Source organism: Corvus moneduloides, chromosome 1 (assembly GCF_009650955.1).
Source record: "Corvus moneduloides isolate bCorMon1 chromosome 1, bCorMon1.pri, whole genome shotgun sequence".
Lineage (NCBI taxonomy): Eukaryota > Metazoa > Chordata > Aves > Passeriformes > Corvidae > Corvus > Corvus moneduloides.
The window spans coordinates 128,234,624-128,256,994 of NC_045476.1; the positions used below are offsets into that span (position 1 = coordinate 128,234,624).

A 22,371-nucleotide genomic window follows, 5' to 3' on the forward strand; every position below is an offset into this window, starting at 1 on the left:
ATGATACTGTAATGCCTCACTGCAAGTGAGTTTTTGAAAAAGCTGGGTGACTTTAGCAGTTCTCCTGTCTCATTCTGTAGCACTTCAGTTAGGGTGGTAGCTTCAGTAAAAAGCATCAGAAGTCAAATCCTCTGTGAAGGGAGATCCTCTGAAGGCAGAAGGGGTCTATATACACCTTGGAGCTTGGATGGCATTGATGGACTTACCAGTGCCCAGCCTATGGCCTTGCATAAGGTGTGTTCTTTGCCTCTCTGATGCTTCTTGCCCATGTGCTGAGCAGTCTGCAGCACTGCAGGCTGCTTTGGACTTGTCAGTGGCAGGAATGGTCTTGTGGAGACAACCGTCTGTTATCAACCCTTCAGTGTAAGTATCAAGGCAAAGCAGGGGCAACAAACACTTGGACAGGTGGAAAAGGTTACATAGAGGCATTCCAGACCTCTGATCTTCCAGGCATTTCCATAGGGCACATTTTGTATGTGCTGGGCCCGAGAGAAGGGTTCTTTTCCTGTACGCATAGACACCTGATAAGAATTCTGTGCTGCTTACAAGGCTATTGGTCAACTTTCTCCACCAAAATCCTGTGGAATTTGTTCATTTCCAGCCGCAATGTGGTCACCTGAGCAGACGTGCAGGTGTTCCTGTGGTGTTGCCACTTCCTGGCTCTCACAAGTCGGTAAAGGTTTTGCAGCTTCATGTGGGGGCCTGAGCAGGCCACTAACCTGCTTTCCCAAGCTCAGCACCTTGCAAAAATCATGACTTTTAGGCTCATCTGATCTGCTCATAGAATCATTGAATGGTGTGGGTTGGAAGGGGCCTTGAAGATCATCTAGTAAGACGTAAGAATATGCAAAGGCAAAATACTTACATCTGTTACAATGATGCTTTTTTTTCAGAATTCAGTTGTTCCATTGCTTAATACTGGTATACTACTCTGCTGACAGCTAAGCAGCATAGCTTACAGCATCGTAAAAATTTGGTTATAAAATTTTGATCCATCCTGCACTGTAATTTACCATAATTTCACAGAATCACATAATTGTTATGGTTGGAAGAGACCTCTAGAGATCATCTCATCCAAGCCCCCTGCCAAGGCAGGGTCATCTAGAGCAGGTGGGTTTTGAATGTCTCCAGAGAGGGAGCTGGGCAGCCTGTTCCAGTGCTCTGCCACCCTCGATGTGAAGAAATTCTTCCCCACGTTGAAGTGAAGCTTCTTGTGTTTCAGTTTATGGCTATTCCTCCTCATCCTGTTGCTGGGCACCACTAAAAAGAATTGGAAAAGTATTTCACTTAATTTTAAACTGCCCCATGCTCTGGACCATGGCTTTTTTATTATTATTTTCACTCTTCAACTCCATTACTTCCCATATTTTTCTGTGACAAATACTATGATACACACTCAGTCCTAATTAGGTTTTAATTGCTCTTACTGGCATTCTGTGCTGTGTGTTTTAGCAACCAGGTTTTGCTTGCCTTAAAACAGGCGTGAGCGGGGTTTTGCCGACGCTAGGACCCTGGGCTGGGGGTGCTCTCTGCGGACACTTCTCCCCTCACCCGTGCGAGTCCCTGTTTGGGTCCCCCGTGTGTCGGGAGCTGTCCCGGGAGGAGGAGCTGCCGCCTGCCCGGCCCCGTCCCTGTCCCGTGCCCCGTCCCCAGATCCGGGCGATGGCGGCGGGGCGGGCGCGGGTGTCCCGCCTGCTGCGGCAGCTGGAGCGGGCAGCGTGAGTGCGGCGGGACGGGGCGCGGGGGTCCTTCCCGGGGTTCCTTCCCGGGGTTCCCTCCCGGGGTTCCCTCCCGGGGCCGCGGCTGGAAAGCGAAAAGCGGCGGCCGCTCCGCCCCTGCGGAGTTCTCCCGTGCCCGCTCCCGGCGGGCTCAGCTGCAGGCCCTCGCAGTGGGTGCTTACAGGAGACTTTTAGGATGTAGTCGTTCGTCTGCTTTAGTTTTCCCCTTTTAACCATACTTTTTTTTAAAATTATTTTTAACATTTTAACTAGTTGTCGGTGCCCGAGCCATGGCCACGCTTATTCCCAAGGTAAGACTTAATGTGTGTCTCCCAAATAACTCTGTAGGAGACCATGGCCCTGCAGAGGGCCGTATGTGTCCATGTAACCTGGGCAGAGGGTGCAGGTAACAGTGGGAAGGAACAATCTAAAGAAGGTAAACAGCCTGTTACTTTGCAACTGTAAGGTGGTAGTGGTTGTTGCTGGAGAGAGTCACTGTTCCCACATAAACCACAGTTACTGCCTCCTGTCCCCTCCCTCCCCATACCGTGGGGCAAGCTGATCTGAACTTGGCTCTGGCTGTCATCACCTGAACTATCTCAACTTTAGATCTGCTTTTGGATACACATCTTTTACATTAGAAAAGAAACAGGAAGCGATATGGATAAAAAGTAGCTTTTCACGAAGGTCTGTGTTGGCCTGGACAATAAAATCTCCATAGGCTTTTAATACAGTCAGTCCCAAGAACACAGCTCACTTAGGCCAGGATTGTGGACTATGAGCAGGGGAGCTGCGCTGAGTAACCCAAGTCACCCTGGGAGGTGTCTCTGTTTGCCTGGACTGTAGTGAGGCTAGAAGAATAACTATCTGTCAGCCTCCAGATAGTTGCTCAGTCTTCAGATCCACTAAAAATTAGTGGTTTGGGCATCAGTAATATGTAACTCTAAATAGTGTGGTTTCATATGCTTAAAACACTTCTTAAAGAATTGGCATTGTCATTTTACATATGGAAAAGCTATTTATATGTTCAGATACTGGTTTTGCCCAAGACCATCGCACAGCAAAACAGTAGTGCAGTTGAGAAATAGAATCTCATTCTTTTGCTTGTCTGCTTGATGGCCTACTCAGTCAATCCAAGCTAAGCTCTTGCTAAACAGAAGCCTGAGTTAAGAGCCCTCTCTGAAGGTTTTAGGCAGCAATAGAGTCTATAGTGTAGCAAGATGATATCAGTTCAGTAAATCTCTGAATAGTGGGAATAGGTTGAACAGTGACTATAGCTGGAAAAAAAAAGTTCTTTGCGTTTCCTGACAGTGTTTGAGGAAATAGTGCAATTTTTGAACTCAGTAAAATTCGCCCTGAAAGTTAAGTTTGGTTCAAGAATGTAACAGCAGGGCGTCTATTATACTATCAGAAAACAAGAGAGTAAATGGTTTGGACATGTCCTTAGCCTGTCAAATTAATGACTGAAAGTACAGCAGACTCCAGCTCCAGAGGTCGAACATGTACAGCCTGGCAAGAGGTGGCAATGAAAGAGCTGATAGCAGCTGGCCTGTGCTTGAATAGAAAGTACATAAAGGATTTTAATACATCTATCTGTTACTGTTGTGGGTCAGTGCTTCAGTGCACCCCAGAGTGTTTGCAAGACTCATTATCATGGCTTCACTCATTGGATCAGAATCCAAATTGCGTATTTTCAATTAATATAGCAGGCGTAAGGCATGACTTCAGCAGGAAGAGCAGAATGCTTCGCCTGATCTTTTCTTGAAGAAGAATGGGCAATTCCAGTTGATGTAGTTTGTTTCACTCTGTGGCAAAATCAGGATATGCCAGAAATTGAGTTTTGTGATAATTCATGCAAAAATGACATGGCAGAGAGAGGTTGTGACTGAAATACTGTCCTTATAAATATCTTTTCTTCTAAGTAAAGTTAATAGTAACACACTGATTCGTATTTATTATTAGCAGTGCATGCAGTAATTTTCTAGCAAGTAATTCAAGTTCAGGAATAGGCAGAAGTAAAAGGAAGGGTAAACACCTGTTAGTATTGCTCCCATGCATACAAAAGTTGTTCCCTATCCAGGTGGATATAGAGGATGTCTCATGAATTTGTCTTAAATGTTCTGAAGGTTATCACGTAACCCCTACACATTTCTAGCACCTCTCAGCTTGTATGTAGCAGCTGTATGTATGCTCAGTTCTACTTACTGTGTGCCGTTCTGGTCTTTGTGGACTGCAAACAAACTCTCATGCAACCTTCCTGCTAATTTATTCAGTTTTTATAAGCAATACCTAATTCTTGAAAGAACTTGAAAAAACTTACTTGTTTTGTTGGATTATGTGAGTGAGATCAAGTACTTGGATCATTTAGTCTCGTAAACAACAAAGGATGACATGGTTAACTGCTATCCAGACAAGCTGAGATGACCTGTGCAAATATATTAGTGATTCTAAAAGCAAGGGAATCTGTCAACTCTTGAGCTGAGAAACAGATTTAAATCACTTTTTTTTCCCTAATTCTACTGTTTTATTTCCATTCCAGCCCCTGAACAGCCCACCCTGGGGAATACAGACTATGCATTTGAGGTAGATTTAATAATAAAATATATTTCCTTTAAAAGTCGTATAAACAATACTTCTTGACAAATACAGCATTTTAAAAATATTTACATTATTAAATATTTATATTTCACTTCGAATGAGTAGGGCCAGATGCCATTTTTGTCGAGAAAAAAAATGTTCTTTTTTTTTTTTGTAGATGGCCATTTCGAACATCCGATATGGAGAAGGAGTCACAAAGGAGATTGGCATGGTAAGCTGCCATGGTATAAGTCCATCACTGGTGAAAAGTTATTTTCTCAAGGGCTGCCAGTGCTATCAATCCACTTAATAAAGGAATATGGTGTGTCTGAATCTCCACTGCTTTGCAGTTATGTGTGGTCCTATGTATCAGTGTAAAAAAAGGTTGGAACATACTGTTGGTTAAAGAGCAGAGTCATGGTGCATCAGTGCTGCTGTGGTATGAGTACCTGAAATGCAGCTCAGGGGGTAACTGGGTCATTGATCATTTGCTAGAATTATGCAACCATATTTTTCTCTGACAGGGAATTTAATTCAGAAAGTTTTCAGTCCTGGTGACTCACTAGGATTTTCTCAAGATCACTTTAATCTCTCTAGTGCTCATTGAAATAAATCAGAGACTTTCTATTAAATTATCTAGATATTCATTCAGCTCTCAGTTTGCCCTGTGTAAGTGTAAAATTTTTGTTTCAGCAGTGTGAGATGGTTCACCTGAGTACATTGTTCCAGTATACTCTTATCTCTGGGTTTTTTCATTTATCATTTTTCCTCCTTTCTTGGAATTTCTAGCATTAATAGATCTCTTTTTTATTTGCAAATTTGTAAAGTAAGATTATAGTCAGACAGTAAATGAATTACACAGAACCTGTCTTTAAACAGCACGAGAATTATTTATACATATTATATAGCTATTGTGACAATTAATTTAGCTAAAGTTAGGAAATAGTATTATTTTTCTTCCTTTTGCCACCTCATTTTGATTTTTCGTCAATAAATTAATAGTCAGTATTACATTTTCAAAATTTTAATGCTGTGCTTTGGTAGGCAGTTAGTGGAGACAACCTGTGAAAGGCCTTTTTTATTCTCATGGGAACTGAGGGAAAAATATTTTTTAAAGTATTTTACATTTTACTGTAGTTTCAAGTGGTTACATTTGGTTCAGCAACTTCAGTTTTCTCTATCGTAAGACTCCAACTATATAAATTTGGTAACTTTAAACTTTATTCTGCTTTCTGTATTCTACATGTGTGTGGTTAATGCTCTTTTTCTTCAGCTGATACGGTTTTAAAAATTTTACAATAACCAACTATTTTTAAGTCAGAGTTCTATTATTATCAAATGGTTTGGTTGATTTGGATTAGTGTTTAGATAGTGAAGTGTTTGATTTTATACCAGTTGTTTGGTTTTTTGATTCGTTATTGTAGGACCTGCAGAATCTTGGTGCTAGAAGAGTTTGTTTGATGACAGATAAAAACCTCTCCAAACTCCCTCCTGTAAATGCAGTATTGAATTCCTTGGCAAAATATGGTATAAACTTTCAAATGTATGATAATGTCCGTGTGGAGCCAACAGACCAAAGGTACAATTTACTTCTGATAGTGCACTTCTCCAAGTAGTGCCTAGGCCTTTACAGGATTCCATATGGCTGTTTAAACACCTCCTTGTGGCCTGCATGCTGGTCTTAATAGTTTCCCTGTGTACTGGTTTCATCCTGACTAATTGGAAAATCTTTCTTGGGTTCCAAGTTTCCTGGATGCCATTCAATTTGCTAAAAAAGGAGAGTTCGATGCCTATGTTGCTGTTGGAGGTGGGTCTGTAATGGACACCTGTAAAGCTGCCAACCTGTATGCAGCCAGCCCTTCATCAGAATTCCTGGATTATGTCAACGCTCCTATCGGGAAAGGGAAGCCTGTCACTGTGCCCCTCAAGCCACTTATTGCAGGTAAAGCATGAGGAGGGCGTGTGGAGAGTTGGGGCCAGGGGAAGGTGAGTCATTCTACACTCTCTGATATTTCTACTGAAATCAGTTTACCCTGACTGTTTCAGCTTCCTTTGGGCTTACTTCCCCTCTGGTTGTATTCAGCAGCAATTTTGCTATTTACTCCAGTGGAGGTAAAATCAGAGGTTTTGTCATTACTTTGTCTTGTTTAGCTCAGTTAGACTACTGAGAAAAGAGGTCAAAGTAGCGTTTCCCTTTGATCTGCTGGCTTTGGATCAGGGATACCTCCAAGATTTCCTGGGTCTTGTGTTTTTGGTGGTGTTACTATTGTGGTTTTATTATTTGTTTTGCAATATTGTATATTGCTTATTATTTGTTGTTATCCCCATTCTTCCTTTTAAGTTCCTACAACATCTGGGACTGGAAGTGAAACCACTGGTGTTGCCATTTTTGACTTCAAAGAACTAAAAGTTAAAACCGGTGAGGTTTTGGTGTTTTGTTTTGGGATTTCTTTGTTTGTTTAGTGGGGTTTTTTGTATGTTATTCAAGACAATTGCTTTTTCAATGTCTTTGTTATTTCCCTGCCTTGAAAGGAAAGGATACTGCATGTCATTTCAGGTGTCATTTTGTTTGATTCAACTGCCACAGGCAAATTTTAAAAGCTCAAAGGTTTCCTTCTTGAATTAAATTTATAGCATATTAACATAATGAAATACCTATGTAATACAGTGGATTATAGTTGGAAGTCAAAACAGGAAACTAAAATCTTTCAAGTCCTTAAATGGCAGAAAATGTTAATTACAAAGGAAATTTCTACTTATATTCAGGGTCAACCAACTGTTCCTTATTTCCTCTGTCTTTTTCTTTCTACTTTTAAGACTTCTGTTTCTTTGTTGTATAATTGCAACCAAATGTTCCTTTTCCTGACTTTGGAAACATCAGGCCTGGGATGCTGTGCAAGTGAGGGACACTGTCTTCCTTTAGCCTTTTCATCCCTGGCAAATAAAGATTAAGGCTAAAATGTCATCTTGATCTTCATAACTGTTTTAAGGTTTTGCTTCTAAACATGTGGATTTTATGTGCCACACAGTCTGTGGAACTTGGGACCCAGATGGGTGTGCTAAAGAGGTTTGACAATAGCTCAAGAGTTTTCTGGTCTATACGTAGTCAGTCAGTCTGTCTCTGTCTCTCTCAAAGCTACATCTGTGCTCCCTTAACCAAAATGCAAGGACATGGTTACTACAGATGCTGAAGACAGCAATTGGCAATAGCAATTGATTGTAGATACAAACCAGTTTTGCCCTCTGACTGTCCACAGACATTTTGCAAGGCTGCTCAGGGAGGGTTGCAAATGGAGAGAGAACATTGTCTGGTATAATCCACATCAGGCAAAAGTCTCAAATCATATAACTTTGTTAGAGAGACTTCATCATCAGCAAGCCTTACATTCACAGGTACTCTATCCTCCCTTCTCTCTCTTTGCTTTTATGTTCATAGTTTCAAATATATTTTCCCTCCTTATTGTCATCTTTGGAACGTTAAGCTTATCTTGTCCTATTTTGTTGCAAAAAATTTTTAACTGATTTTCCTCCCTTTACACATTGCAGGTATTGCTTCAAGAGCCATTAAGCCAACACTGGGTATCATTGATCCTTTACACACACTGTCTATGCCTGAACGAATAGTAGCCAACAGTGGCTTTGATGTGCTTTGGTGAGTTTTCTGTGTAGGCTGCCACTTGAGTTTATTTAAGTTTTGTATTTTTACTAAAATGATTGTAGAAAAAACATATTTTGAGAGCAGAAAAGGCTGATCTTTTTTTCTCTGTTTGCTGTTCTTGTTAAGCTGAGCTCTCTCATGCTTTCCTCTTTCTCAGTTTCACTGCCTCCCTCAGAATGTACGGAAATAAGTCCTGCATTTGCAGAAATGTGAGTGTTTTTGCTGTGCACCGGAGAAACTGTTTGCTTCCAGAATAGCTGTTGTCAGGGAAGAGAGTCCAGGTGTTCCTTTTTAAGAGATCATGGGGATAGATGATTAATCACAACTGTAATAGCATTTATCATGTATCACAGACATGGCAGAGAACAAGAATTTTCTAGCAAAAGCCATGATGTGTCAATAAACATTTGTAAAAGCTAGTGAGATGCTGGCAGGTCTTCACCCAGCTATGGTCATCTTTGTAACCAATCTCAGTTTTCTTTTCACTTGGCACAAAATTTTCTTCATCTTTAATCTACAGCTTAACTGCACAAAATGCATTGACATTTCTATTTGGAGAGTCAGAGCTTACTTTGCTTCTGGGTGCTATGTATATTAAAGTAATAGATGTGTAATGAAACTGCGGTTTCTCAAGCTTGGCGAAGGACCCTGGACTGCAATGTCTGTAAAGGAAAAAAGGCATTTGTTCATCAATGAAAATGATTTGTCTGTAGTTTTGTTCACCTAAATGGAGCCATGTAGGCAGTGCCCCTTCTTTATGTAGTTGGATTCATGAGTATCTGGGAGATGAGACTATTGGCATTTCCACTTAGCTTAAATATCATACCCATAATTTTTTCAAGATCAGTACTTCTAAAAGAAAAGTACCTTATGAAGCTTCCAATGCTAAAGCATCTTATGGTTCCTGTCCTACACAAAGGAAATGCACTCATTGCACACGTACAGCCGTCTTTAGTGAAAAACAGCACAGGTGCCAGTGCATCCAGCCAGGCTTTTAGCATGGTGTGAGCTGATAGAGAGGGAGTGTGTTGAGATTGCCTTCTGTGTGTTTGTTGGAGAGGGAAGTGCTCTGGAGATGCCCACCCAGCATTCTTCCAGTTGTCTGTGAGACTGTATTTCTTGTTTCAGCAACTGTTGAACACTAGAAATAAGTAAGGACCTGCATTCAAAGGACAGCAGGGCAGTAAAATGGAGCTCCCCCCCTTAAATAATGGATTCCTTATCTTTCTGTTAGCCATGCCCTGGAATCATACACCGCCCTCCCTTACAACGAGCGCAGTCCCTGCCCTTCCAATCCCATCAACCGCCCAGCCTACCAAGGCAGCAACCCCGTCAGCGATGTCTGGGCTCTTCACGCTCTGCGTATCGTCGCTAAGTATTTGAAAAGGTAACCCCTTTAACAGCCATCTCCCATGCACTGTGTTCAGTCTTCAGTGCCCAAAAAGGGATGCTTACAAGGATGTAAGTTTTAGGCTAGAATAAGGCAAGCTGCAACAGTAAGCTTTCATTTTCTACCCTGGATCTTTCTTAAATAAAGCAAAGTATTTTTCAAATAAAATTTAAAGTAAAATTGGGATTAGTAGTTTGTCTTGAGGAGGTAGCTTTATAATTCCTCTGTGAATCTATTTTAGAAGATCTCAGTTAAAGGTATTTCAAGCTGTTCAGTTAATATGGGAACAGCATTTCACATTTTTTCAAGAATGTCCTTTCTATGACAGTATAAGGGGAAAATGTAACAAACTGAATAAAATACTGCTGATGTTATTTCTGTGGAAATTAAGATACACATCCATCAAGAAGGTAATGACATGCACTTATGAATGTGCAAAATTTTGCATTTATTGCAAACCTGTTCATTCTTAGGAGAGCTTCAGTTTAGAATAGATATTGACTTAGCTTAGGAGTTGGTTTTGATCCCTGTCAATAAAGTTTTGGCTTCTTTACGGCTTTTGCATACCATGCACACTTCTATTAAAGATCAATGTGGGGGTTTTTTTGTAGAAGACTTTTCACAATACCTAGCAAGTCAAAATAGTTGGGTTTTGTTCCTTTGAAATCTATTCATGAGACTTTTTCTCCTTTTTGTCAAACTACACAAGGAGCCTGAGGCATAGGAAGGCAAGGCATCCTGTCTTCTTCCCACACAGGTGGTAGAGTCTAGAGCACCACCAAATGAGATGGTGAGAAAACTGCAGTGATCCTGGAGCCATACACAGGATTACCAAAGCTCCTAAGTAGAAGTTTTTAATTCACCACTGAGGTGAATATGGTTAAATTCACTCTATTCACTTGTTTTTTTGAAAAGTGAAAGGAAGCTTGCCCTTCACTGAACCAGTATGATCTACTTAAGTGATCCAGATGCAGGATTGCTCTTTTACCAAAGTGGGACTTGATTCCATTTCCAGCATGTTTATCCCAGTTTATCATTAAGATTTGTTCTATATCTGTCCATAAAGAAGCCCCCTCTTCCGTCTCCCTCCTGAATCACCAGTCTGTTTGTGATTTCATTGGTACCATTTGCCTCCATGGTGCACAGAGCCATCAGAAATCCTGAAGACCGTGAAGCAAGAGCCAACATGCACCTGGCAAGTGCTTTTGCTGGTATTGGCTTTGGCAATGCTGGTGTTCATCTCTGGTGAGTACAGAGAAATAGTAACCCCATCTGAGGTCAGCTTATAGCTAGTGTTTGTTTCAGATTGTCAAAGATGTTGTTGCCTTTGTTGTTGAATGTATACTAAGGGATTGTTGCCTGGCCTGTGATGCTGAAGGACCTGTGTGTTGTGACAAACTGATGGGCTCTTGGCATTTATGTGTATAAGGATTGTGTATTCTCCAAGGGTTGTGATACTCAAAACCAGTCACGTCAAAATTACGAAACACAGCCTTCTTTGCCTTCCTTGGTAGTAAAAACAAGAGTAAAAAAAGTCAACGGCATTTAAAATGTTAAATTTCCTGCCAGCTGTTCCACAGTGAGGCAGCAATGATGTAATCCTGAGTTTTTCCTGAATTGATGCAATAATCTGGAAGTTTGTCTGTGGGGTAGACAATCAGCAACCTTAAATGAGCTGTAATTAATATTGCAAGGCAATATAGCTTCATTTGGATGAAAATCTCAAAGAAGCAAAGCCTAAAAGTGAATTGTGTGCAGAAGTTATTAGCAATCATTCTCTTCAGAGACCTTCCTTTCATTCCTTTTCTTTGAGCAAGTCTACTCTTTTAATTATACCTTAAAATTAAAGTTTATTTTTCTCAGGCAGTGTGAACCCATAGGTATGCAGATTGTGATATTTTTGGCATGTCTGTATTACTTCAAGAACTGACCATCTTTCAGTCCAGTCACTGAAGTAATATAACTTCACACTCACAAAGTAAGGAGGTACTGTTTTTTACAGCTAGGTCCCTGAGGTGCAGAGGGATGAGGGTTGTCTGTACCTTATATCCACACCATTCCTCTCAATACCTTCTGAGTATCTGTACTGAAGAGACTTGCATACTGAAAACTGACCACACAAGGGACTGAACACAAATTTTCCAAATACTGGTAGAGCTGCCCTAACCACTCTCTCTCTGCTCTCTGTTCCAGCCATGGAATGTCTTACCCTATTTCTGGTTTGGTGAAAAGTTATAAACCAAAGGATTATAATGTGGATCACTCTTTAGTGGTAAAACTTGTTTATTTTGGGGTTTTTATTATACATTTCAATTATCTGTTATCTGTCATTAATGAGCATTAAAGTCCATTGAAGTTAAAAGTACATGTCCTGTTGAAGTGTCTAATTCTTTTTTTCTTTTTTTTTTCCCCCAGCCACATGGCCTTTCTGTGGTGCTGACATCCCCAGCAGTGTTTGCTTTCACAGCACAGATACATCCTGAGCGGCATTTAGAAGCTGCAGAGATTCTAGGTAGGAATCTCTATAGGTACAGTTCTCATGTACAGTTCTCATGTACAAATGGAATTCTTTCCAAAATGACATTCCAAAAAATGTATGCAAGCAATTGTCATTGGTTGTTGGGAGGGGTTTAAGTTTGAAAAACAAGATTCTGGTGTTACATGTAATGCAAATTAGATAGAATAATGCTGAATTTTGATATTGAATGTTGTGATTAGAGGAGCAACCTGGAGAAATCTGATTCTTGCCAGAAAACTGGACAGCTGAAACTAACTGGAGGTCTGTTACAAATCAAACAAGAGTAGCTGTGATTGACACAACTCTTGGTGCTTTATGGAGAGTAGTTACCATAAAGTGAGCTAGTACTCGGGCATTTGTTAGCTAAAGGAAGGATTTTTCCTAACAAATTCCCTGCTGTGACAATGAATTAGAACAGTGATATTCTGAATCACTCCTGCTCTTTTTCCATGGCACACAACTGTGGGTTTTGGTCTTTCTAACGTAGGCCTAAGGTTGTTTGTAGGCGTTGGAATTTCCCAGTGGCTGATGTCAAGGGAAAGCTTTTCTGGAGTAGCTCTTCTGTGGACACACATGTAATGGCTAAGAAGAGATTAATGAACAAAGTGGCCTTTTCTGCTTTTTAGCAGAATAAAAGTGAATGCTGCAAGCTGACAGCTTATTTAAAGGTTATTTTCTCATACAGTGCCTTGTTATGTGTGCAACCCATCACCAAAGGGTGTCCTAAGAGAAAGGATAGCTTTTTATTGCACCCCCAGCATGACTATGTGTAATAAACCAGCTTTCAGTGATGTAATCTCAGCTAGCTGTGACAGCATGGCTCTGCAGTGAGCTAATTTATTTACATGTAAGGTCAGGGTTTCTGTCAACACTAGGTTCTGTGTCGTAGCTAAACTGCTGCTAATACCCATGCTGGCTAAGGAGCAGTCACAGTCACGTGCACAGCAGTGCAGGGAGTGAAGAAAAAGTGGTTAGGCAAACTCTCCTGGTATTTGGGAAATTTGTGTTCAGTCCCTTGTATGGTCAGCCTTCTGTATGCAAGTCACAGCAATCCAGTCACATGTATGACTTGCTTGTGTAAGTAATCTGAAAGCATTGGGGATTTCAAGAAAGAGTGTGACTTTTATATAGACAATGAAAATATTACAGTATTTTAAAGAGGGTGTAAAACAACATGGTCAGAAAAACTACATTGGGTGAAAGTTCTGTTTATTTCATAAACAGTCTGTGAGGTTGTTCAGGCTTCCTCTAAAGTATGCTGTCCTGCCTATGGCCAAAACCGAAACACAAACCTAGCTGGAATCATATACTAAGCGAATAAATGTCTGTGTTCCTACAGCAATAACACACAACTAAAATTAGATGAAGAAAATGTGTCTGGATAACTGGTCAGCACAGCATATCAAAAAATTTCAGCTCTGGCTCTTGATTTTAAAACAAAAGGCTGAAAAGCAGTTCCTTTAAGTTTTGTGGTACTAACTGCTGCCATAAATTCTGTCTCTAAAAGTTCTGTTAATTTTCTCAGTAGAAATTATAACTACGTCATTGTGTGCCTTGCTGTAAAGAGACTCTGCTGAAAACATGTCACGTGGAACTGAATTTATTAATTCCCATCTGGGGTGTTTACTTCTGAGTCCAGTCCAGAGTCCAACTGACTACAGTAGCTGATTCAAATCTGTCATGTTGCCAAATGCAATGACTAAGAAGGTATTTTATGACATGAAGCAGATTACTAAATAGTTATGTTGTGTGTATGTACAGCTGTGAATTTGGGTACAGCCAGAAAAAGCTTAATACCTCCCTGGGTGGATTCTAATACAGTTGAAATAGGTGTACATGTGGCCAGAAATTTTCTAAGTGCAATCAAAGACTGATGTATCTTTTAGGTTGAATGAAAAGAAAGTACTAGAACTATAGCAATATTTTAAAACTGCCGATCACATTTACTGTCATGTTTTACCCTCCTCCCTTTTCCTTTTACTTTAATATCTGAAGATAGGGTTTATGTTCTAGTTACCCCTTCACAGCAAAACCCACGATAAACTCAGACTTCATGGCACAGTCGCAATAGCACAAGACTTTGTACAAGACTGTCATATCTTATTCATCAGTTTCTCCCAGACATTATTTGCTACATTACTGCCAGTCTTATCTGAGTATCTGAGCTCTTCAAGTGAGCTTGTAGGTCTCCTGTTCACTTAACTCCCTTTGAATGTTACACTGAGCTGCATGAGGATCACAGGAAATATTTTGCCTGTAGCTATGTATTGCTCTTACTCATCTCTCAGTAAGGCACTTGGACCTAACATAGTTCTGGCGTAACATCATTGAGGTTACACGGAGAACCAATTTAGCTCGAGTTACTTTGAAAGAAATCATATGGAGGAACTTGGTTCTCCTGTCTGGACATACTTTTATTATTACTTTTAACTAAGTCCTGAACATTCATTGAAGAAGGGGACACCAGCTATTCTGTAAGAAATATTTGTAATCTTTCATTTTATATTGATGTTTTCATTACTGTTCAGTATATGTTTCAAAGAGAGCAATTCCTTCTCATCAGTTCTACAGTACCCTGCAGAAGTCAGCGCAAATTCAAACAGCAATAAATTTAGAATTTACTCAACCCCCTGAACAGCTGCCCTGCCGTCTCCTGCCTTTTCAGCCTGCATGCTGTGGTCCTCTCTGTGAATGTGTAATTGAACAGAACAGTCCTCTAGATGTCAGCAAACTCAAGGCCTTAAAATTAAGTTAGCATTTGGCACACTGTCCGTACAAATAAATACCACTGACGTTCATGCATTAGCTTCTTTCCTCCCAACAGTTAGTCAGACTGAAAAGTGCTTCTCCCTGTAAGCACAGAGGGAAAGGAAGTTAACCTCATGTGGCAGTTAGTCTTTTTGGCAGCAGTTAGCCTGCTTCTGATCTTGTTGTATTTCACCTTTCACAAACTATTCCAACTGTAAAATGAAGACTGATTCTTCTTTTTACTTCATGTTGCTTTTAGGGCAGTGGCTGTTATGTATGGATATGTATTCAGCTGATATTATGATTAAATTAAGTCCAGGACAGGCTTCCTCTGCTCTCTCCACCCTACAGTCAAGGCATTATGTCTTATTTTAGGAGCTGACATCCGCACTGCCAGAATCAAAGATGCGGGGCTTATTTTGGCAGACACACTCCGGAAATTCCTATTTGATCTGAATGTTGATGATGGCTTAGCTGCAATTGGTTATTCCAAAGCAGACATCCCTGCATTAGTCAAAGGCACTCTGCCTCAGGTAAGACAGAGAGCAAAACAGTTTTTCTTGTCAAATAAAATAGAACAGATTTGGGCAAAAGCAGAAGTGCTTCTTTTCAAGCAAGTTTTATTTCTATTCCTACATGAAAACTATTTAAATTGAGAAAATTATAGATAGTCAACTGTATTTTGTTTCACTCCACAGTTTAGGTTTTTCTTTTCCGTGGTATGGAGTGCATGCTGCAGTTTTCACATGGATTCAGAAAAAAAGGGCTAAGTGTTTGGCTAAGGGGTTTTTTTTAATGTTACAGTTTTTAAAAAGAGGATGTTTTTCATAGGCCTTTGATCTTTGTAGTAGATACTGGTTTTTCATAACTACCTCTCTTAATTATGTATGCAGGTGGTCTATAGATAAAGCCTTAATACTGAGTGCTATCTGGTAAGAATGACCAAACTCACTTTGCATTAAACTTTCCATATTGAGAAGTTGCATTTTTCTTCGCAGATGGCTTTTTTGTTCCATTGACCCCCATCAGAATTTGAAATAAGGTCCCCTGGGATGATATAGATTAAACTTGTAATACCCTTTATTGTTTCAGTGCTTACAAAGACACTGCAAAGAGCAACACACCACTCTTAAAGCAAAATCCGGTGTCTTCCTTATAAAAAGACAGTTTTATTCAAATACTATGGACCTAGTACTTGTTTTCCACCAAGTTGCAAGTGAAATATATACCATGGAGAAAGTGAAAATTTTGTAGGCCGAAAGATTATTCACTTTTTACAGGAGATTCTGTATAGTTCTTCTCATTCATTAATCTCAGAGCAACTCAGAGCAGTTACATTAACAGCAAATATTAATGTTCCTGTTTTATACCTGAGAAAGTGACACAAAGGTGCAACTCTTTAGGATCACACACAACAGAGTAGTGGCAAAGCCAGGAAGAAAACTAAGGTCTTTGAGCACCCATCAAGCAGGTTATGCATGTACATTGTTATGGGGCATTTAGAGGGGTTTTTTTGATAAACATGTTTCTTTAAAACAATCACTAAATGTAAGTTTTGCATAGCTGGGGGAGGGTTCTTCACCAAAAGATGTTGAAGGGTTTTTCTGTCATCTTATGGCATCGGTGATTAATTGTACTGTGTAAAATGAGATGACCTAATAATTTCTCAACCCTTATTTTTTCATATCAGATGTAACATGATGAAAACGTATCAGTGTTCCATAATAGTCTGTTAATAACCACAGGGTTAATCCATACAGTTTATATTTTTGTATCATTTCTTTACCTTTCATCTTGCAGTAAGTTTGCTTTGTAATATAACAATGGCCCGTTCACATCAGCAAAGCAGTGTGGTGCAGTGGTGATAGCACTAAGAAGTTTGCAAAGTATATTCCATGCTCTGAAGTGCAGACTGCAAGGAAAAAAGTAATCTGACTGTTGGGATTTGGGGTGGGAGCTCTCTTGGGACAGACATCTATGCTTGAAGTTAAAAGAGAATTTTATTTTCCTTCCTAAGTGAGTCTATTGAAATTGATCTTATTTACAGACAGCAGTGATTCTAGCAAAGAAGATGCTGTCTCATGGTTCAAGGTGGCTGGCCCTGTGGTGGTGTTTGAGAGGAGATGGGGGCACTGAAAATGAGAGATGGTGGAAGGGCTGTTCTCTGTCACCCACCCCCTGCAGATGTCCCGGAGGCAGCTACAATGGGCCTGAGCCGGAATGATGAGTCCGGAGCTGCTCGATTTGGCATGAGACCAGAATGCACTGAGTCAGACTGAGGGAGCCTGGGCCTTGCTGTCTGGGCACCAGCAAATATCAGCAGCCTTGTGCAGAGGTGGTGCTGGTGCCTCTGTGTCGAGGCATATGGGAGGAGCATCCATTTGCAGCCTTCTGTCGATAGAGCTGGGAAATGCTCCAGTCTGTCAGGCTGTCAGGCTGGCTGTCTCCTGTCACCCAGTGTGATTTTACAGATAACCCTGGACATCTCAGTGCGCAGAGCTGCAAAACTGGCTTTGGCCCAGACTGTCTTAATATAAGCCTGATGAATTTATGAATACTTGAGCACTGTGTTATTATATTACGCATATTATGAGTCTGAAAAAGCAACACACTTTTGCCCTAGTGCTATTTGAATTTTCCATTTGGTTTCAAAACTGCATAGAAGAATCTTAGTCTTCTCTTTGGCTGGATCTCTTTGTGTAGCAGCACTGGTCAGGGATGGGGGAAGAGGTACCATTTGATTGCTACTTATGCACCAGTAGAGCTTGTTCTGTAGGTAAAATTATGCACGCAGAGCTGCACTTTTCAGACTCCTCACAAGCCATGCTAACCATGATTATGAACTGTGAATACCTCACAGCTGGCTTCCTCACCGTGCTAGACCACTTTTTCACGTTGATTTTGCAGTGTGGTGGCCTCGCTTGCTGTATAACCACATCCAGCGTGCCCACAAATCGCATCCCGCAGGCTGGGGGGAAGTGCAGCGGCTGCAGCCTTGTGCTGCAGCGTCACCCTGGGCAGTGGGGTGTGCTCTGCTCCCAAGGGGCTCCACTGAGCCTCCCGCCCAGGCAGGGCACTGGGGGGGTCCCTTCCTCTGCATCCCACCCTGTGCCTGAGGCAAGGACCTTGGCAAATGATACCCACTGTCTGACATGTGAAAAAAGGGAGGAAACTTTAAAGCTGGAGGGCAGCATCTTCCACAAGGGAGATGTTGGAACAGGTTGCAGCAGAAGAAACTCTCTCTTGCCAAAGATAATGTGTTCCTAGTGTAGGCCTGGACTTTGCAGACATTTCTAACTCTCCCCAGTATTTTAATAAATGTTAAAATCATTGGTTGTTGAAAACATGAAAGTTCTAGTCATAACCAGTATGAGTACACTGATGTTAGGCCCTTTCAGCTGAATGTTTCTACAGTAACTGGGTATCTACACTAACACAGCTCCTCATCCTCAGTAGCACGGGGCTTTTCCAAATTGCAGCCCTACCTTTGTGGTTATTTTGTCAAGCAGAGCAATGAAGCACATACCTGAGTTTCATTTCAGTCAGTGGGGCTTTAGCACCTGAAAATTCTGTTGAATCAGTGTCCAAATGAAGACTGACCACAGCTACTTTGTGTTCTGACTCAGAGGTGTGGGGCTGTTTATTAAGCAGTTTCATACTGTCCCTTGCTGTGTTTCTTTTTCAGAGTCTAACTTACAAGTGCTGTTTATTCTCCCCATTTACAGCAGCTCCTGGGCCTTGAGAGATGTTGTATTTTGAAAGTCTTGGTCCCTAAAACTCTAACTCCTAGTTCAATGCTGGCAAATGAATTTTAAAATGGACTATATTCCCAGGATAATGTCCTCTAGTGTACTGACATCTGCGATGGAGAAGGCCCAGGTTTGCAGTGCTTGACTCTGCAACTGAACAGCATTCTGATCTTGCTTCTGTGTATTTAATTCTAGGAAATTTTAGCTAATATGGTCTTGAAGTACTGTACAGTTGATGATGCTTCAGCCTTAATTACTTGATTACTTCTTTGCAAAACCTTGTTATTCTCTGTGAAGGATGTTAGTATAGAGACACATAGTTCAGCTACTGTTTGATTAGTTTTATTGGTATCCATTTATAATCCAGTTTTTCTTTCATCTTGCAGGAGAGAGTGACCAAACTATCACCACGTCCCCAAACAGAAGAAGACTTATCTGCTCTCTTTGAGGCTTCCATGAAACTTTATTAGCTTAAACATTTTGTTCTGGAAAGTGTGGTCTATTCTAACACAGAGGGAGTTCTCATAGATATGGGACTGAACTTGTTTAGAGCATGGAAGAATTTGGGTACCTTTGACTTCTGTTCCATTGTACACTGCCAAAAAGTCACGTAATTCATCTTTAACTAAACAGTGCTTTGAAGTGAGGACTTGACTGTGGTTTCTTGCTTGCTGAGTAGTCAGTGGTATTGACTTGCATAAAAGTTGGAGCAGATTTCTTGCATTACTGAAGGCTTTTTTGTGCTTTAGAGGTGGTCAAAGGTGGAAAAAGGTTTTAAGGGATATTTCAAACCATTTTGCAAATTATGCTTCTATTTAAATTATCCATTATTTTGTTTTAAAAAGTCATGCTAGTGAAGAAATAATGAAGGTCATAGTTAGGGAGGGGAAGTTCCCTGCAGAAAATGTTAGCTTACTGTATTCTGTTCTGCTTTATCATCTTTTTACCATCTGGCTTTGCTAAGAAGGCTGTTTAACTGGGGCACTTTTTCATTGTTTGGTTAAGAAAAATCTACACACTTCTTAGCTGTTTGGAAAAGGCTGCTTGAAAATTTGCTTTGGGTTAAAATTCTGACATATTTTGTCATATATTTATCTTTCCTCTTATAATCTCTAGAATTGTCATGTATTTATCTTTCCTTTTATGGTTGATATGAGGTGTTCATCAGAGGAGCAAAACTGGAGTAAAGCATGATCACATACTCAACAGGAACCATATAACAGCAAGACAGCATCCATCAGGATCATTCTGTCTCTCTGGAGGCAACATCTCCCTTTTCCTGTTGTGTTCTGTGGAAGGAAGCACTCAACTGTATCTCTCTTTGCTGTGAATCAATTGCTTCTGCTGAGCTCCTGCAGGTGCTGTCCCTCAGAGTGCAGTCACCAGCTTGAGGAAGTGGCTGTGTGCTGTGGTTCAATATTAAAAAGTGGTGGTGAAGCATTTGGCTGCACAGTGCCCCACGGGGAGCAGTGATTAAGTGTGGGAATGAGCGTGCACCTTCTGAGCAGTCAACCAGCTGGTTGACTGTCAACTGAGAAAGGGAAGTGGGGAAGGGAGAGAGGAAACTAAAATTTTAATACTGTTTTCCTGCATTTAAAAAGTTCACGTGGTTGTGTACACAGTTTGTTTAAATCGGATTCTGCTTCGTGTTGGACTCTGTCAGCATCTGATTCATGCAGCTACCACAGCACAAGACAAATGAGAGAAGAACCCCGTGATTTCTGGTGTGCATATTTCTTTCTGCTGGGGAGGGAGCACTTTTCAGTCATGCTGTTGAAGTAGAAGGCTCTATGCTTATACCTTTGCATTTGTGTATTTGCCTGATCAAACTAGTGCTGTCCTAGAATCTGAGGACAGAGTGTACTGGATATTGATACTGAATCTGTTTCAGTGCTGTAAAAATAGGTGGATGGATACTCGTTGAAGACTGGTTATTTTTAGCATCAGAATGGGTTTGGTGGCCATAAGACTGCACTGCCACTGTGTGGTACACATGTGATTTCCGAGGTCCTTCTGAACCTTTCCCTCTGCTGAAATTGCCCACAAATATCTCTATCATGAAGCCTGATGTTGTAATAGCAAGGGATTCGCTTTATTATATTGTGCAAAGCTGCCATGTTTGGAAAAAAACCTTTTTGTCAAAACCTTTTGTCAAACCCAGTTGTTCACAGTCAGTCTGGATGAGGCTCTGAACAACTCGATCTAGTGGAAGGTGTCCTTGCCCGTTGCAGGGAGGGTAGAACTAGATGATCTTTAAGGTCCCTTCCAGCCCAAACCATCCTATGGTTCTATATAAACTTTTGGCCTGTTTTGTCTTTCCACTTCTGTCTTTATCCAGTCTGTAGTAGCAGTACAGATTCAAGAAGAGACAATGTTTTTGTCCAGGAGCCTAATTCATGGCAGCCATGCTGTGTTGGGGGGAATATACTTTCTGGGGAACTGAGCAGCATGTGATTTCATCACTGCAGCAAAGTACTTTGATGGACTAGTTAGGGAGGTAGGATAACTTCTTCCAGCACACTTTTTATCTGCCTTTTATACCAGTATGGCAGTTATTGGCAGGCTGCATTTTCAACTGCCAGAACCTCACACTTAACTTCCTGTACCTGGTAACCTGCAGCTCCTGATTGTTTTTAAAATACCCCCTTTGATGCCCATATTTTGCAGATGAGACAAAGGGGGTTATGTAATACCTAACCTAACCTAAGCAGATGGTGCTGTAAGAAGGGCCATTTCTGTTTTCCACACCTCTTTGGCAGCATCAAGGTCTTCAACTGGCTTAAATTTGTTGTGAAATCTCTCTCAAGAGACATCAGCTACATGTAAAAATCTCTCTCACGGACATCAGTCTCCACTGCCAATTATTAGTTACGTGTAGAGATTTTCTGAGGAAGAACCAAGGGAGCTCAAGTTGCCCCAGAATGCTGTCTTTCAAATAGTGACAGGGTGGCACACCCTGGCTCCTGGGCAGTGGTTGTTTTATTCCCAGCTACGTGGGATTTTTCACATATTATTTTACTCAATTAGTCTGTACTGGTATTTCTGTGGGGAGCTGGGGTAACACTGTAATTGTGTGTGCCCAGTGGTGATTGGGCATGTGTGTGAAATCTGGGAGGCTTGTTCTTGTGGCCCCTGTTACTGCTCTGTTACTCAAACCCTCTGTGATGGATCTGTTACTTTAGATGATGCTGAAATGCAAATAACAAAAATAAACCTAAGCTTGTTTGAAAGTGTTTGAGAGCAGCATTTAACTCTGTATTCTCTGAAGTCTGCACAGGTAAACACAACCTAAAACCTGGCCCATGTGATTACTCACTCAATCCATCTACATTGCTTAGATTAGCTTTGGGGAGCAAGTATGAGGAAGTGCATATGAAGTGCTGGTGAAAATAGTTTACCAGCAGGTATAGTTTTATTTGGAGTACCAAATGGAAAACCCACTCACTTCACAAGGTAGAGCCTGCAGGATTGCTGCTTGGGATTTATAGATCTGTGACCAGCTGGTACATTAGTTTGTCCATCCCCTAATTTCCCTTGCCTTTTCCCATACCGGTGCTGATTTTCTCAGCAGTTAAAAAGAGAATGAAGCAAAAAACAGTGTAACTAACATGCCTAAATCTTAAAAAACTCTCACCATCATCCTGTGTGAATAAACTTGGAAGAAACTACAGGTAGGTTAGTGTGTATGCTCATTTCTGTTGCACTGTCTTGTGCCATGGCTGTCATCTTCTATCTTGTGCTTGGCTTTCCATCTCCCTGAGACCTGAAAAAATGGATGAAAAAGAGCAATGGTTAAGGGACACAGCCAAGCTCTGTCTAGACCCTTTCCATAACCCCTGAGTAAATCTGCTTAAGCATCACTGTGCTCCAGGACACGTGCAGTGTGCCTTGGATTCAACAGCTCCATCCGAACAAATCCATCACTGCATTGAGCGTGTCTGTGCAGAGGAGACAAGGGCATCCTGATGAAACGCAGCAGAAAGCCTAAAGGAAGGGTCTCCATTTTTCCTCAG

General features: G+C 41.0%; 1 protein-coding gene across 1 annotated transcript; it reads left to right on the forward strand.

Annotated features, from left to right (window-relative positions):
• The first annotated feature begins 1,617 nt into the window (after window positions 1–1,617).
• ADHFE1 (alcohol dehydrogenase iron containing 1) lies at window positions 1,618–21,591 on the forward strand. Its single transcript, XM_032126761.1, has 14 exons — window positions 1,618–1,718; window positions 1,992–2,029; window positions 4,258–4,301; window positions 4,474–4,527; window positions 5,720–5,874; window positions 6,041–6,237; window positions 6,637–6,714; window positions 7,842–7,947; window positions 9,188–9,340; window positions 10,490–10,588; window positions 11,537–11,615; window positions 11,759–11,855; window positions 14,985–15,142; window positions 18,745–21,591. The coding sequence occupies exons 1-14, from the start codon at window positions 1,663–1,665 to the stop codon at window positions 18,826–18,828; spliced, it is 1,398 nt and encodes a 465-aa protein (XP_031982652.1). The 5' UTR covers window positions 1,618–1,662; the 3' UTR covers window positions 18,829–21,591.
• Window positions 21,592–22,371: the final 780 nt, after the last annotated feature.

What these genes read in the sequence shown, in the direction of transcription:
- ADHFE1 (XM_032126761.1), top strand. Translation starts at nt 1,663, where the DNA reads ATGGCGGCGGGGCGGGCGCGGGTGTCCCGCCTGCTGCGGCAGCTGGAG. An exon ending in ATACAGACTATGCATTTGAG is followed by an intron (nt 4,302 to 4,473) that starts GTAGATTTAATA and finishes TTTTTTTTGTAG; the next exon opens with ATGGCCATTTCGAACATCCG. An exon ending in ATGTGGATCACTCTTTAGTG is followed by an intron (nt 11,616 to 11,758) that starts GTAAAACTTGTT and finishes TTTTTCCCCCAG; the next exon opens with CCACATGGCCTTTCTGTGGT.